Genomic DNA, 18286 nt, shown 5'->3' on the forward strand with positions numbered 1-18286 from the left:
AGCAGGAGCGCAGCTCTCAGAGATGATCCCATCTTTAAAACAGTCTGTGCAATTCCTGATGTCTGTGACTATGGCAAAAGTGTCACAGCCCACTGAGAACAGCTCTCACCAGCAGTTCTGCAGTGAGCATGGACAAGCCCTCCAGTACTGCTACAGGCAATGGAGCTCATCAGCTCAATGAGGGACTGTCATCCCTCTATGTCCACACAAGCCATCCAAGTCAGTGGGGAAATGGTAGCAACCCATAGCCTTCATGAAAAGCTTTGTGTAGCACATGTATCTCTGGAGAAGCTGGACGGACCTACTAAATGGTCATCAGCACTTCAGGATAGACAGGGGATGCTTCTGGAACACTGGAACAGGTTGCCCAGAGAGGTGGTGGAAGCCCCATCCCTGGAAACGTTCAAGGCCAGGCTGGATGAGGCTCTGAGCAACCTGATCTGGTTGGAGATGTCCCTGCTCCTTGCAGGGGGGGTGGACTAGATGACCTTTGAAGGTCCCTTCCAACTCTAACCATTCTATGATTCTCAGTTTCAGCAGATGGGCTTATTCTCAATGAGCTTTTCTGTCCCACAAACAAAGAGATTAAAAAGCCCACAAAAACCAAACTGCACTGACCTCAAGTGCCCAAATACAGAGAGCCCCTTGCCACTAGGAAAGCACTTCCCAGGTACCATGCTGTGCTGCTGACTCAGAAACCTCTGTGGCACAGCTCCGGAGATGTCCACAGACTAGATGTGCTCAAACCAGCAGAAGGAGGCCTGCGCACTATTATTTACCCCAGATATCATATCTGAAGACAGCAGAAGCTCAGCCATTTATTTCAACCCAAATCCCATTGAAAAAGACTGAGCAGCATTCTGAACACCTGAAACAGCTGAATCCCACTGAGCCCCGTAAGTCAGGAACCACAAACTCTGTGTCATATAAACGCTACAGGAGAGGGGAACTAATTATCAACCCGCCACATTAATCTTAATCTGCTTTTACCCCTAAATTTTATTTCTTAAAAGAAAGAAAAACATTCCTGACAACAACTGGGATGCTAGCAAACACTCCACAGACTGTGCTTGCAAAACCCTTTCGGTGCACATCAACCTAACAAGCTAGGCTCAGACAAACAACGAGAACAAGGAAATCAGACTCTGAGCCTGCACCAGCAAATTTGCACGGACTGTTTTGAATACAGATTCAGTGATCTGTTTTTCACAGAGCCCATATATCAATCCCACAGCCCAAACCAAGAGCAATCATAGGGCTTTTTTTTTTAGATGCTAGGGGAATGCGTTGCTCTTTGCTGAGTAGGAGGCTTTGTTCATGGCTGGAGATACAGCTCCGCGTAAACAAAGATAAAACACCCAAACGCTTAGCCGTGCATGCCTGGTACAGCTCTAAGTGGGCCACTAAAATTAGAAATGCACACGAAGAGCACTCCTAGGAGTCTTCAGCACTCAATATTTTGCCTTGTTTTGTGGTTTGCCATCCTACAGCTGAAACTATTCAATCCTGTCCCATCACTCTACAAGAAAATATGTCCATTGCCTTTTCGCTGCTTTTGTTATCCCCAACTGATTGTCAAAAGAAGTGATGGAATAACAATCAATACTGTCAAACACTTAAATCTCTTTTAAATTCCAGTCATTAGAATACATTATTTCCCAGTATGTTTGGAATTTAATGAAAATGTAGCACTGATTTTTTTAATTTTCTTTACTTTTTTATTGTTCTGCAGCTCACATTGAGAATGAGCTTCTCTTCCTTGAAAATATTACTCACTGAGGCTGACAGTGTTGGATAGTGGCAGATGTCTAGTACTGAGGGCAACAATACAGAAGCAGGAACATAGGCATGAACCCTTAGACACCTCGCCTAACTCAGCCTTCATTTTCCTCATCTGTTAGATTAAAACAATAATTCCTTTCTCTTTTTCATTATCTGTACAACCACATCACCTAAAGGCCTTCAACCCAGACCAAGGTTTCGTTTTGCAAGATGCCATGCACATGGGTAATAAGAGGCAAATCACATTGAAGAGCTTGTCAAGCTACAATGACAGAAGATACTTTGAGAGGAAACAAGAGTACAAATCCTACATTCAAGGTCAGTTAGCACAGTGGTGGTAGCTGGGAATGCAATAAGTCTCCAGAGAGCCAGCCCAGCCCTCTCTGGATCAAGCTGCCTCTGAGAACTGTACACAAGTAGATTTGATCTTGACCATCAAAGCATGTTTTTTTTGCTATTTAAATACTCCATAAATTCTGGCCACCCAGTATTTGCTTTTAAAAAAAGGCTCATTACCTTTGAACCAGGTACATCTTATTACCTGGTACACCTCCCACAAAGTCCTATTTTGCCAAATAGACAATCTGTTGGAAATTTGGGATAAAACTTGAGAGTTTCAGAAGGTAGGTGTCCAATTTCAGACAAAGCAATCAGCATTCAATACATAATTCACAGCAGGGACAAAAAATCCTGAGCTTTCATATGCTGCTATTTCCAGTATTTCATTTTCACAGCCTCTGCTGGAAGCCCTCTCTCCAAAGTCACAAAGTTTTCTTGTTTATAAAAAAAAAAAAAATGCAAACATTTATTTTATGGGCTGAAATTTGGCATGTTTATTTTTTTTTGCTTAAGGTAAAAATTGGGGGAAATACCCTTTAATAGAGGAGCCAGATGACCACAGTATTCTCCAGGCCCTCTACTTGAGGTTCACACAATTTCGAAATAGCCCCTGCTCCTATCCATGGAAGTTACGCACGTAAATGCCTTGTCTATACAATCTCCTTTTCCTAATGAAAGGCAAGAGTGGATTCTCTGCCTCTGAACTTTCCAACGGGCTACTGCAACTTAGAAGGTGTGATATGTAAACAGAAAACACATTGCAGCTACACAAGAGGAGCTCTGTACTTTACTCATCACACCAGCATTTCTAAACTCTACCAAACAGGAGGAAAATATTAATTAGTTGTTTTTTTTTTTTCATAATGTATCTGCCGTTCTTCAAACAATACCTAAGACAAGTTCATTTATTAGCATGCCATTGCAGTCATGGTGATTTTGAAATCATGTTTCTCTCCTTCTCCATTTCCATTCACTGCACCAGAAGGCTGGAACTAGTGATGCTGGTGACAGTCACACAGAAACCTCTCAAGATCAGGTGATGTTTAGTCCTTTCTAAAATTCAAGCTCCAGCTGAATTCTTACAGTCTCTCCTACAGCTCACATGATGGAAAGCATCCTTAGACACTGCTGTGCTGCAGCTAAAGATGATGATTTAGTCTTGTAATTTTCTGCTCTTTTCGATATGTGCAATTTTGGAAGAAAAAGCCCTAGCATTTTAATAGCTTTTGACTGCTTCCATGACTCAGTCAGAGAGACTTTCACTTGCAAGTCATGGGCTCAGCCCAGGGCTGAGGTGATGGCGATCGAAAGTTGCTTCTCACCCACACTGCTGATGGCCGATATGAAGTAACCTATCAATGTCTAGAAAACCTGTGCTGCAGAAGACTCTCTCAACAAATGCTTTGAGACACAGACAATAACTAGCCAGAAATGAAGCCTGAGAGAATCTTTCACTTTGAGGTTCAGCAACATCAGAGTTGACTCACACTGGAGTATCAGACTCACAGAAGGACCTCTTCCCACCAAACCTGCTGCCATGGGGAGGAAAGATCTTTTCTGCTCCGTAAAGGATCTGTGTTGAGTCATATCCTCAGCAGCAAGTCTGCTGGCCAAGGGGAATTGTCTGAGGTTGACTTTGGCCCACCCGTTCTGAGAAGTATTATGGCATTTCCAAACCTACTGTGAGGGTACAAATCCCTCTGCTTCAGAGGCATCTCCAGGTGCATTGCAATCCTGAACTTGTATCAAGGATTGAGTTGTGAATTTACGCCAATGAGCGGGGCATGTTAAATAAACTGCTTGTCATTATCCTGCTACCATTCCTACTCCAGTGAGAAAGGGGCTACGTTACAGTTTCATTTATGTTGCTTTAAAACTATATTGAAGATAAAATAGAAAAGAAACACAATAATAAAATTTCTTTTATTCCAGAATAGGAGTATCCCCAAGGGCAAGGTATACCTATAAAATTATTACAATGCTTTAACCACATAAGCACAACTGGAAACCTCTTATCTGAAAACAAGTTGTAACTCTATTTTCCTATCTGCAGCCATTATCCTGATAAATTTGGGAAGGTCAGCTAAGGTGTAATCCAATAAACGTGCTAATGTTCTAAGTAAGTACCTCACAATATGCAGCCTAATCTATTATCCTACTATAAGACCATCAAATGACTCACCAGTTTGAATACTTAGTACAGATCAAACAAAGGGAAATATCAAAGCTTTACGTTCTAGCTCTACCTTTCAAGGACTTGTTTGAGTACTCTTTAATTACAGCAGATGATACATTCAGCTGTGGCATTTTCTTTCTCTAACAGCTATAGTTAGAAGCTGTTGTAGCTGTACTTTTCATGGGACATCATTACCTTAACCAATACATCCTGAAAAGTCTGATAAACTGAACAAAGAAAGTTGGGACTTGGTCCCAGAGATGAAATTCAGCTGCTTCTGCCCACTGGATCACAGAGTTATTGTAACGCACCAGTGAGCAGCAGCATCCCATCGCTCCTCGGTACGGGAGACAACTCTTCAGAGCCTCCACCTGAACTGGAGGCAAGAAGCCACAGGAATGAGCATGTGCACCGAGCAGTCATCTTGGAAGTTAAAAAGTCAGATCAAGTCCAGACCTTGGGCTATGCCTTCCAGTCCTCCAGAAACTCAAATACGCCTGCAGAACTTTGCATTTGAATGCTACGATTTTTTATTTTTATTTTTTTTAAGTGGTACAGTTACAAAAAAAAGTGAACCCATTCACAGAACAACAGATCCCAAAGGAAGAGGTATCAGAAGGCAGTTAGCAGCACTGTCAGCAAACTGCAAATGCTCAAAGTGGAAGTTCCATGTCTCTACGAAGATGCTGGAGCTGACTGCAGGCATTGCCAAGGAAAATGGTGAGTACAAACCTCTTTCAGTTACCTCTCACAGCATTTCAACACTATAAAGCATTTCCCAGTAACAGTGTGCATTCATATGTGTTTGGCCAATGCAAAAATGAACATGGGTTATTTGACACAGTACCTGAGCACTATCACTGTTAAAACTCATCTCATTTACTGCAACAACAAAAACCCACTGGGAAAAGGACCAAATTGTATCTGGTTTATGTTGTTGCTCTTTTTGACTGACCCAAATCAGACTGTTTTTCCAGGGTAAGTCTGTAAGGTTATGCAATAACTGTGTACATGCTGCTAGAATGAGAGAAGAGTTTATTGGGAGGTCCCACAGAAGGGATGGACACCACACAGGTCACTGCGCAGGAGCCTCCACATGCAGATGGGATGCTTTCGAAAGTGCACAAATCTGATTTAACCTGCTGTTGCTGAGTTCACACACTTTAACAGAAGAAAATCTAAACAAACTCTGATTATTGCTTTAGTTCTGCTCCAAAGGTATCGATTCTCAATTACTAAAAAGAAATGCAACAGTGAAAAGAACCAAAAAAGCCTCAAACTAAAAAGATGACCTACATGAATAACAGGCGTGCACCACATCACTCAACTTGCCCTTTGGTTCTTTTGACTTTTGGCAGTTTGTTCGTGGCTGACATTGGTAAGACAAACACAGCATATACAGTTGCCTATACGCCTGCAGGCCCATATATGTATAAGAAATGAGGCCAGTCATGAGAGCAGGAAGCGAAGGCCCTGCACAACTGGGCACAAACACATCTGGGATGATTTTAGAGATCTCAAGAAGTACCCTTTTTAAAGTGCCACTGGGGTGTCACCACTTCCCCTGATAAATAGATGACATCTTACCAGAACTTAAATAGCTCCACTCAAGCACTACCTAGATGAGTGACAAAAACTAGCGGAGCTGCTGTCACCCCTGCAGTCCTTGTCTAGACACAGCAGAGTAAGTGCGAATTCCAGTCTGCCTTGCTGGGCTACAGCCACCCTGACAGCTGAGTTACGATCCAAGGCACTTCATCGTCAGTGATTAGACGACAAAAACAAAAGAAAACAACTCGAGATGCTGGACCCTTCTGGCAGCATGACAGATAAAAGTTAACAAAACAGTAAAACAACAAGAAAATAAAAGCATAAAAGTACTTGGGTACTAGGCAGGTTTTAATTCACAAGCTATTGTTGGTGGAAAGTTGAAGCAAATGAAATGCCATTTTTGCAAGTATTTTCCTAACAATCTCCGTGGCAATCTAACAATCGGGATCAGAGGCCCTTCACTCAGAGGTATGGCAGCTTTTGAGCCGATGCCCCCTTCAGAGTGGCTGCGCCCTTCTCCTCACTGACAGCCACATCTGGATGCTATCAGGAGGAACTGGCATGCCTGCTCACAACAAATACCAAGCGGTTAGCAAATTGACTCCAGCAGTCAATGCTGGCTGCTTTCCCGCTCTCTGTTTACACAAAGTGCCACTAACCTGTTGAGTCCGAGGTTTGTAAGGAGAGCTGCTCTCTAGGTCAGCCAGGATGCTGGTCAGAGAGTCGATTTCTGCATCTAAACTGGACCGCCTCTCCTCAAGCGTCTTGCCACCAGGATTGACCTTAAAGAAGAAAGAAGAGTTCCAGTTATTCAAACCACTTGGCTTGACACATGGTTTCTTACTGTCCTCATATTGCTGCTACCATGCCCAGCAATAATTCTCAGGTTGCAGGGACAAACATGGTGAAACGCTATAGCGTTCTCTCCGAACCAGCAGCAAGCCTCCATCTCAGAAGGATGTAGGCTGCTTTGGGGCTTTTCTTCATGCATTTCCCACAATGGTCCCATTGTGCTAAATTGACTTGGAAGATTACACAACTCAGTGTGCAATCTGCTGTTGAGTTGAAGAGGAAGGACAATCCCCAGTCCTTCAGATGGAGAAGCTGTATTTTAGAAGGATGCCTGGCTGGGCAGCCAGAGCTGGGGACAGGCTTGGAGCACCTGAATTCTGAGAGCATCTCTTCTGCCATGTGCCCATCCCAGGCAAAGCATAAACAGAGCAGAGCCGCAAGCTACAGTGGCCAGTGACCGGTCACCTGCATCTATTATTATTTTAAATCAATTCATGGTACCTCACTTGTACCCACGCTGGCAGGGATGCACACTTGGAAGGTAGGAGACATGAATTTTCACCACAACCACCCACCTCCAAAAGTAAAACCCAGGTCTCGGCACTGCAGGAGAGTATGTGATCCCTAAGCCACTGTTCAAGAGCTGCACTGCAATCCTTGCTAGAATAAGCATTTTAAAAGAGGACTCATTCATATGCTTTATTTTTGAAAAAACAACCTAGTCCAAAACCTCTGAGAAGGACCTCTGTACCAGCGGTACCTCCTAGCAATGCACAAAGGCAGATACAAGCTAGGAAACACCTCCCTCCACAATGTTTTCAGTGCTTTGGAAATTAGACAGCTCTGTCAGGAATGAGATTCAAGAAAACAGCTGAGGATCCCTATCAGGTGTGAGGTACGTACCAGGAGCTAGCCCCACTGAGCCAGCCTACATTCAGGGCACGTGCAGAAACCGAAGTTCTTGAGTCAAGTGAAATATTGCACACTGATGTCTTTTCTCAACCTGAGTCAGTCAATATTTTTCTTCTGTCCTTCTATGTCAGACTTACCTGCAAATTCCACAGACTGAGTCTCTCCACGTACATGCAACTGCAGAGCTCAGTGTAGAACAGCTCACTCACAGGTTGACTACTACAATAAAAACTAAAGAATTACCCAACAACTCACCTAATTTTAGCTGTAAAGCCTCTTCAGACCATACCAGCACCTCCTCACAGACAATCCAGCTCTGTTAGCCTTCACTCTCACCAAGTTACTTCAATTTTCCAAGCCAAAAATTTGCCTTTTCCTTCGGCTCACTGGCTGTTCCAGATAGTTTTTATTTAAATTTAATTTCAGGAGCATTCAATCATTACCTGTTTTACAGAACTCCCCAGTCATCAATCTGACACATAAATGGCAAGCTGGTCAAAGAGAAACAGACTATGCAAAGCAGGCAGGCTCTGATCTGCCAAGCTCATACGTGCTAAGGCATTCATTAGTTCCTAATGATTATTAAGTCTTATTGGATTACAATAAATTTGGCTTGAATTAGCAAGAAAATGGAAGCTCCAATGTGCTTTATGCAAGAACACATCATTTAAAGGCTGAGTGTCAGGTCAGAAACTACGTACAAACTCACTTCTTCTCTATTTTTATTATAGAGCCAGTCAAAAGTTTTTTTTCCATTCAAACTATTGTTCAAAAGAAAGAAATAATTTTCACAGGAATTACCTCAGATCGTTACTCCTTGCTAGCTGTAGGCACCTGGATTTTTAAGTCTACAAAAGTCCAATTTCCTTTCCACTATTAGTGCACTTCATGGCTCTTGTTTGGTTTTTCCTCCATCCTCCAGTTGTTGGCCTATAATAACTACAAGGCAGCCACAGGCTTCCCAGACATAAAAACTGTGATTGTTCCACTCTAGAAAATTTTTAAGCTAAGCTGCCAAAAGCCAGCCTGGAAAGGGGGGACAGACGCAAAGGGCACCCAAGGCCCCAACATTTGGGGTGACAAAAGTCAATGGTAGACCCAGGAATAAAACTGGAGCCCACGCACAGCCTGTTTGATACCCTGACCATGGAGAGGAGGGATGGTGGCAGATGAGAAGATCAGCCGATTTAATTTCTGCTTCTTAGCATTTCTGGGCCATATTATTCCCAGGTTCTCGTTCCCCAGAACAATTACGCAATAGCTGACTAGCAAACGCTGCAGAACAAGTCGTAAGGTTGTAAAAGTTAAATGTCCTCAGGAAACCTAGAAAAATAAAATAGCATAGAAACATCTCTATTGATTCCGGGCTCTGTAAAAGATTTATTTATTCAATTAAAGCATAATCAACATAGATTAAGAGCCCAATTTTACAGATGCTGGAGCACAATGCAGTATGACAGTGCCAACGAATAATGCTACCGATGTGGGTAAGGGCCTTTTGGGACAGGACTGGACTTTAAGTACATTTAAGAAATAGTAATCCCCACAAAGATAGGTTTCCGCTTGCTCTCTCTTCCCCATCTCTACAAATCTTGCATTTTTCTCCCCACAGCACTCCAAATTCAACCAAGGGATTTGCTGCACGTGGAAACAGAAGAATTTGCAGCACTAACTTTAGCAAGAGAGGGTTAAGTTATTTCTCTTCTCATGCTCTTCATCGTGACGTTGCTATAAAAGTTTTATGATATTGCTCTGGAACAAAACCCAAGCGCCAGGTCCCAAGGCACAACAGGTTCGCACAGACACGGCTCTGCTCCGAGGAACCCAAACGGGCTAAGCTCACGACCTCGCAGATACAAACACCGGAACCAGAAAGAACTGCTAATTCTATTTCTGTCTGGATTTATGGCATTGTTGCAGACATGTCGCTTGTGCACCCTGCCTTTCAGCCAGTAGAATATGGAAAAATGGGTTTAAAAAGAAAAAGGATGCTATCTTTGGCCCAGCCAACGTGAGCTCGACAAAAAGCAAACATAAGCTAATCCAGTCCAACAAATTACTCATGCCAGAGACTATCCACTCACGTGAACTCCTGCAACGCCTACACTCCTATCCCCTGGCTCAGTCCCTGCTGCGAGGCAAAAAGAGAGAAAAACAGCAGTTTTTTCACTGCTTGGCTTGTTTGTCTGTCCCTGAATTCCTGGTGTGCAGCTCAGAGCAGCTGTGATGGTAATCCACTCCTGAGCCCCATCAATCCACCCTGTTCTGATGAAAACTGGCTTTAATTTTGCTAATCCTACCATCCAACACCAGTCAGCGCCACAGGTCCCCCCAGTGCCACCCCAAAGGCCATTCATTACAGAACATCCATTGCAGACAGCAACGCAATGTCTCAAAATCTGCCTCACCATGCTAAAATGACCATAAGACTATTCACTGAGCTAGAAGACCTGAAAAGCACAATGATTTCCCTAGATGACACCTTTTCCTACAACCTAGATCACCTACTCTTATCACATTTTGCAGGTTACAGCAGAGAAACAAGAACGTTTCTCGTTTGCCCAAGCCAGCTCCTTGCAATGGGCTCAAAGAGAAGAATCTGGATCCCAGATGTCCTTCCTAGCTCCTGCTCCAAATTCCTTTCCCTACCCAGACCCAGCTGCCTCTCTTTTATTCTCTGTTTTCCTCTCTCTCCGTGCCCTGTTTGCTGCCATGCAGTGCTGCAGCTTGGGACAGTCATTAGCCCCTGGGACAAGAGATGCCATGCAGGCTGCCAGGCAGGCCTCTAAGCCTCCACGGGAAATCACGCTGATGCCCGATGGTGTTGCTGTGTCACAGAAAGATGGAGGGTGGATTTGCAGTAGTGTGGACAGCAGGTCAGAAGTAAGTCCACAATCTTAGTCTGTGAGGCAACAGCCAAGCTCCTGAACACTTTCAGAGCATCAGGAACTTTGCCCACTGCAGTGCAATTTTCCAGCATCAAGATCTACCCTCTCCTCATCCATCAAAGCCTTGCCCAACTCTAAAGAAGGTTTTCCTAAGTGTGTTTCATGAGTGTTGTGGCCAGCTCATTCTCTGAGCTGCGCCCCAGGAACGCGACCTGTTGTTACGGGGCAATGCAATGCTGTTATTTATGTACAGACACGTCCAAGACAGCAGAGCTACAGCTACACACACAACCTTCCTCACAGCATCAGATTGCTCTGCACATTGTGCTATCACAAGTCACTGATAACCTCATAACTCACAAGGGGAAGAATGGAGATGAACATCATGGATATGAAGAAAGGTCATAGTTAATGACTTGAAACAAACAGGCTGGGGGCCACCAGTGCCTTCTGCTCCTGGTACATTGGTTTTACTGGGAGCCTGAGGTGCTCGGAGAGCTCTCTCTGGGCTGTGACAGGTCAGCACTGTTTGCATTTACACATTCAAGAATCGTGAAAAGGACGGAGCAGAAAAGCCCTTTACAGCAACAGTAGCCACGGAAAGGAAGGACAAAAACAACAAGGTGAGTGAGGAAGTGAGGAATTTAGGCAAATCAAGGGTTGTGAGCAGGTAGGTGGTAAATAAGGACTTTTGCCCTGAAAGACTTTATTGTCTTTTCCTCCAGAAACTGTGACTGAGCCACAGATGAGGTGGTAGAGCTTTTAAATTCAGTGACCGCTGCCTGCTTCCACCAGCTTGCACCCACAGCAGCTGCCTGCCACGCCCTGCAGGCTGGTGAAAGCCTCGGGTAGGCACTGAGGTGGTAGGCAGAGCAAATAAAACAGCTCTCCACGCAAGGACTTGGCATCTCTTCCCACTCCATCGCCTCGGGCACTGGGCTTAGACAGAGCCGCAGACAGAGAAAGAAGGATTCCTATTTTAGCTGGGGGCAGGCGGGGGAGAAGAGGGAAAGATGTTTGATTTTGATGGCATCCACTATACATACAAGAAGAGACTGTGAGAAATGTTAACCAGGAAGATGTGATTCAGTCTTGACATACTTCAGGCTGTGGTTTGTGTTTAGTTCTTCCTTTTTTTCCCCCCTTCTTTGCACTTTCTCCAAAAAGACCATTGTCAGAGGCAAGATCCTTTCCATACACACGCCCTTGTTACCCCATCTCTCTCACTGTAGAATTTCCCAGTCTTCTTTCCAAGGTCACAAAAGCCATCTAAAGCCCAAAAAGACACATCCTCAATGGCATCAATCGGGAAAATGAGGCACCCTGAAGATGAGCTGCTGTGTCTGTTCTCCCCTGAGCCTAAAGACAAATGCACACGTCTTCTTTCAAATTCCCTAACGTAAATTAAAACAGTCCCAACAGGCTGCCCCACCAAGCATGCACATGGAGACAAGAGCTGACTGCAGCATTTGGGGCGAGGAGGATTCAAGATGCTTGACTGATGCCTAATTGCCATTCCAGGCACCAAGGAGGGGCTGAAAAAGTAGTCGTGCCCTTTAGAAATGGAAGGATTGAGTCTTTTGAAACAAATCTGAAATGATAGAAGATTTCAGCAGATGCAACCGCAGTGATTTCACCAGACGTGATTGTATCAGGGATCTAATAGAAAAGAACTTCCCTGCTGTTCCATCAGGCTGAAGCCAGGCCTGAAATATCCTTTTTAGTCTTTTGATGACATCAAGGATAAAAGCCAAAGGGAAGGTAGGTTTTGATTTATTTTTTCCCCTGCTTGCTCTTTTTTTTTCCCAGGCACAGAATAGTTTTACCTGGTTTGTGTTGCTGGATATTAGCCGGCCTAAAGGAAAACACTTCAAAAATTTGTTGAAGTGGGCTGTTCAAAGGCGTTGTTCAGTGTCTCTTGGATGCTGCTGTCATTTAACCGAGCAACATTTCTACAACTCCGGCCACTCCTGAAGATCTCCCCGTAAGGAAGGAGGTGGACCTACATGGAATGGGACTTAAATATGATGGGGGGCAATCATCCACTGAACACTAGCCTACCTTACTGCCCCAAAAAGGGCCAATAAATGTGCAAAACATCTTGCCTTGCCCAAGTTCACACCAGCAGCTGTGCCTACAGGGGTCACAGCAGGGTAAAGTGGGCTGTGCTCCCGAGGTCCAGGCTCAGCTCAGTTCTAGACCTACAGCATGGGTCCAGGGTAGCCACAGTCCCAGATTCAGTTTCTCCACCCATGTAAAATGTAAATGGCACTGAGTATCCTGAGGATTAACCCATCTTCTCTCTGAAGAAGCAAGGTGTTGCAAAGAACTGCACGAGCTTACAGCTGGGGCAAATTAACCAGCAGATGAAGAAAAGTTATTTGGTAAGCATTGCTAGGAGACATCTTGCAAAACCTTAACAATTAATTTATAAACTCACTGTGGTGTAGGATGCTTATAAAAAGGACAAATAATAAACATTTTTAAAAAGCAAACAGAGAAAGCAGGTAACAGAAGAATAAAGCATGAAACTAGAAGGCATCGATCTCAAAACAAAGGAAAGAGGATAGGTGTTTCATCACACAAGATGCTCCCAAGCTGTAGAGCTACTTCTACTGCAAGATGCTGTGGTTGCTATGAGTTTACACAGATTTCAAAAGCATCTGGAGAAACATGTGGAAGAAAACTCCACTGAGACACTTAATAAATAAAAAAAAAATTCTATGCTTCCTCTTTTACATTTTTCTCTAGACACTAGCTACTGACCACTGCTGATCTGATTTGGCTCTCTATAGATATTTAGATGAAGCCTCCACTTGTGCTTTCTATCTGCCAGCTGACACCAGCCAGGAGTCGCTTCTGCCAGTGGGTACACATCAGTCTCTATGGGATAATAACTGACCATATGCCAGGGCTTGCACCAACACCTGGAAACCAACTTCTTCGCTCCTTGTAGCTGAGACAACAGAAATCACAGCCAATTGCACTCTGTCTCCTAGGACACACATATGAAAGAGAGCAAAGACTTTGTTGCAGTTATGAATCTGTACGACAATAAAGATTTATATTTCCCTAGAGATCCTTGTGACAGGCACTGCTCACATACAATAGTCAGGCAACATCCCTGTCCCAAGGCGCTTATCATCAACTGGGTAGCAGCCCTGGCATGGGAAAGCAGGTAGAGGGGTGAGAGCGAGGTGCTGCAACTCAGAGACACATCCAAGCTCCTTCTGGCCACCAGAGGAAGACACTAATCCAACTCATCAACCCTGCTCCTTAATGGACATTTCATTCTCTGTATTTGCTATCCCAGGCCTAACAAATCGCGCCAGAAGACAACAAGCCACTGCCCAAGCCATCCAAGCTCCAGCTGCAATTTCACTGCAGGATGACCTGGGTTTCACATGAGCAGAGGGCTGGATCCAAGTCGCCACCATACCGAGCGCTGGCTTGTGGGCCAGGGGCCCATCTTCCATCACTGTTTAATAAGCCATTGTCCTCTCCACATCCTGAGAGGAACTCCCAGCCCAAAATCAGCACCTTGGCTCTGCTCAGGGGCCGGATGCCACCAGTGTGGATGGGCAGCGGTAACACCAGGGCAGAGCTCAGGACTGCACTCCCTTCCAAACAGCTCCTGCTCCTAACATTGGAGAGGACCTTTTGCCACAAAAGGCCACAGTTTGTCCAGACTTCTCAAGACCACAGAAGAGGATTTGGCCTTGGATGCTGGATAATAGGAAGGAAGGAAAAGAAAAAAAAAAAAAAAAAAAAAAAAAAAAGATGAGGCTGCATCAGAGATTTATCCAACAGGCTCTGTGGCCTGGGGCATGCTCTGCTGAAGCACTGGGTCCAAGGCCAGCAGCTAATGACCCTGGTAGCTGTGAGGGGACATGAACAATAGCCCATGGGAGATTTGCAATGGTCTCTGTCCCATTGCCACCCTTGAGGCAATTATATGACAGGGGTAAAGAGGAAGCAGTAAACAGGTTAAAGCAGTCAACAAGATCTGCCTCACAGTCCAACTTGTAGGTGCCCCAAAGCTGGAGATGCCAACATAGAGGTCCTGTGCTGTCTGATCCCCTCAGCTCCCATCTGCTCTGCTCCAGGACAGTGTTATCCAGCCCCCTGCTCCCCATATCACAGACTGACATGTCTACCTCGAGCATTCAAACCTGCACCTGGCTTTTTCCATGTTTCTGACCACTGCATTTTGCTCGTGGGAGGAAGTCCTGGAAATTTCAAGGGTGGCTAAGTGGGGCTTCCAAAACTGCAGTGCTACTGAGAAACAGCAAAATCGACCAGAGGATCTTCATACTGTGGGCCAGCTAGTACCTAAGGAAGAGGCACCATGATCCTCAAGCTCATGAAAGCAGCAGGATGGATTTGATAAGGAACAGTCAGGAGATGAAGAGAGAGGATGAATCCCATGAGCCGACATCTGCCAGAGCAGCAGACCCGACAGTCCTGATAGTTTACTTAACATGTCTGATCAAAAGCTTTGGGAGACTTGCCTGTGTTAAGTGCTACCAGATGCAAAATCAACAGCAAGATGAGAAGTGTATTAATAAACTAAGGAGGCACATAAAGTTATTTGAAAACTGAATGGGGAAGATGGGGAGAGAAGGGGGAGAATAAAAACAGTTTATTTTTTCCATTAAGGCAATTTAATATTCTCCGGGTGGAGTTACAATCTCTCGTCCTTGGGAATTAAATTGAGTTAGTGAAATGTTCCTGCTCAGCAGCAGAATATACAAAGTGGAATATATCATTTTTTTCTTCATGCCTTCTGCGGGACAGCGCTACCTCTCTGTTCATGGGGCAAGAATAGCTGGCCATGAAATCCTTTTGACCCAGCGTGACTTTCACTGACTTTAACTAACTTTACAGCAGCAGGGAATACATCCTTTTTCTTTTAATTCATGCAATTACATTAGGACTCGTTATTGATAATTATGGTGACTGTTAAAAGTTTCCCCTTTCTTTGCCCACTCCCCCGCCAACCTAAAATCTGCTCCAATATCGTCACAAATTAATGTTTAATTAGCCATCAAGCAGAGCTGATGTTCCCCGCAGAGTATTGCTGCTTGCAGGAAAACTGAGAACTAAGAGGAGATATCGGATATTTCATCATCTGCCTCCAAGGGGAACCATGACCGAAGAGTAACCAATTACCCCAGTACAGTTACAAAGTTTAATCAATGTAGAAACCAAACAGCTCATTAAGAGTCCGCTGCAATAAAGAAAGATCTTCCCACTGACTTGTATGATGTGAACTTTACATTTATAAAAAAAAGACTCCCTTCATCTCCACATTCTGGTCAAGTTGTGATCTTCCTCTTTCCTTTTCTGGTGTAAGAGAAGAGGAAAGAGCAGGATGCCTCCAACGGCACAGGACGTGTCTGACAAGCCACGAATTACACACCCCTACGCACAGGGTAAGCTGTCACACCCAGCCCCTCGACTCAGGATTTACATTCCATAGGGGAAAACCACATCAAACACCAGCTCCTGGTGCTGCGCCATGCTGGGGCAAGGAAAGTGCAAGCTGAAGGTGATTTTACTCCTTTCAACACTTCTGGTGAGTCTCTCGCTTGAACACCACATCCAGTTTGGAAGTTCGTATTTTAAAAACTTGAGAGATGCCCCAGGAAAGCAGAAACAGCTGACAAGGAGTAGAGAGCTCACTTGGTTTCTCTTATGAAGGAGATTGAGCAGCTCTATAGCTGCTCTATAGCTCTATAGCAACATCTAAACGATAACGCCATATACCACAAGACTGCTCAATCTAGCAAAGCAGAAAAACACGCAGCAGCTGGGAAGCTGAAGCCAGGGAAATTCTATTTAAATATAACAGAGATATGCACTTATGCATAATACTGCGGGTCATTAAACGCTAGAACAAACTTCCAAGATTTCTCCATCTCTTGATGTCTGCGGATCAAGGCTGGATGCCTTTGGTCTCCCTGGGTGACCAGGCAAAGCTTTACGATCTGCGATACACAGAAGGGTGCAGCTGACAATTTAACGGCTCGGCCCGGCCCCCGCATTGACAGAGGTGAGAAAGCAACAGCACTGCCACATTCATAAAGATCTACTGAAATCACTTAGTGTTTGTACCACTTTAACTGGAAATTAAATTTACATGAACAAACTCTATCCCACACAAGACTGTATATTGTGACAGTTAAGTGAAGAGCTTTTTAAAAGGGACACATCTCAGGCAATTTTAATCAAAAAAGATAGGTTTTGTTAAAGCTACCAATTTCAGAAAATTAAGGTTGACTAAAACTGTTTTTAAAAACTCCTTTTGGAATTTAATCACATGTTGGAAACCCATATGCAGCTGCTTGTGTCACCTGCAAAAAGGCTGTATAAAACATAAGCATATGCTTAATTTTACACACGTGCTTAAGTTCTATCAACTTTAATGAAGTTTAAGCACACAGTCAAGCTTCTCCGAATTTGAGAAAGCATTCCTGAACAGGGACTGTGAAGCTATTAGGAAATCACCACCTAAAAAAAAAAAAGAGTAAAATTAAAATTGGCCAGTCAATTTTCACAGCGTGAATAAGCTCCAAGTGCAGAAGTTGAACATATAACATACTTCGAAATTTGTTTGCTTGTTTTGCTGTACTAGGAAGGAGCGTGCGCCAAAACATTTGCAAGGATTCAAGAATCTCCCAGCGAGCCTGGCAAAATGTCAGCAAAATGAATGTATAAAACTACACGAAAGTCAATGGCTTGGGTTTGGCTTCTGCAGAAATGAGTCACGCTAAAAATCTACTATATGTCTCCCAAAGCTGAGAGGAGGAAAATCTGGACACTGCCTCATTCCACATGTTTCTGGGGCAGTAGATCATTGCAGTCCACAGGGCGGGCAAGCCTCAGCCAGGCCGATCCCGCAGCACTGATTGACAGAGAAAGGTCCTTGCCTTCAAGAAGTTTGCAATCTCCTTTTCCAAACCATTAGGCCTACCTTTTCCTCCCTTTCAAGGCTGCCAGATGTGTGTCTGGTATTTGATTTGGCTGGACGACCATGGGTTTTCTTTCTTTTTTAAAAACTACCCCCTCGTTTGGACAGCTTACCTGCTACACATCTCCTAAGCAAGAACCTCAGCTGCAAAAAAGAGATGAGCTCCAGGGTTTATTTTGATACTGTCCATATGCAGATAAATGAATGTCAGTTGTTCTTCAATAAGAATTCACACATCAGAAAATATGGTGTCTCAAGAACACATTAGACCTCAGGAAAATATCTTTTAACTGTATTTCTGTGTGGGGCCAATACAGCCACAGAAGCTAAACGGGATTTACATCTGCACAGAAAGTATATTCCCTACATAAATATCTTTAAGAGGCTTATCCTATCTCAGCACCGAGAGAGTGCCGCGCCCTACCACCAGCCCCACCACTACCCTGGGGAAACCCCGATGCCCAAACATCTGCACAGACCTCAGCAGCAGCATCTTTTGGGAACACAGAGGAGTAGTGCAGGACAGAACCAGTGGAACTGGCAGAGACAGGGGGAAGAGGGGGAGAGGAACTCGGCAGTGAGTGGAATGACAGAGCTGAAGAGGAAGGCTAGACCTGGGACGTGACAAGACATGAGCCTGTTTCCATGGCAAGAGAGAAAAGCGGAAATGAGGAGATGGAGAGGGAAGGAGCTTTAGCTCTGGACTCTTTAATGAGAGGATTTGTACAGCACCTCTGGTGGAGCTGCCACTTGCTGGCTTCAGCAACATTTGGAGTTACTACAGCATTCCCAAACATTTATATTTTACTACTCACATCACTAAAAACAGCCCTAAAAACATCATATGATGTTTTCCAGATGCTCTTCCTCACC

General features: G+C 44.3%; 1 protein-coding gene across 3 annotated transcripts in view; it reads right to left on the reverse strand.

Annotated features, from left to right (window-relative positions):
* Positions 1 to 18286, reverse strand: part of LPP (LIM domain containing preferred translocation partner in lipoma) — a 330469-nt gene that overhangs the window by 148171 nt on the left and 164012 nt on the right. For all 3 annotated transcript variants that reach the window (XM_086754441.1, XM_086754442.1, XM_086754443.1), the window contains one exon: positions 6508 to 6630. In XM_086754441.1, the coding sequence (XP_086610567.1) occupies positions 6508 to 6630 (123 nt within the window). The remainder of the gene's footprint in view (positions 1 to 6507; positions 6631 to 18286) is intronic.

This window comes from Chlamydotis macqueenii, chromosome 9 (genome assembly GCF_036417535.1).
Source record: "Chlamydotis macqueenii isolate bChlMac1 chromosome 9, bChlMac1.mat, whole genome shotgun sequence".
Classification (NCBI taxonomy): Eukaryota; Metazoa; Chordata; class Aves; order Otidiformes; family Otididae; genus Chlamydotis; species Chlamydotis macqueenii.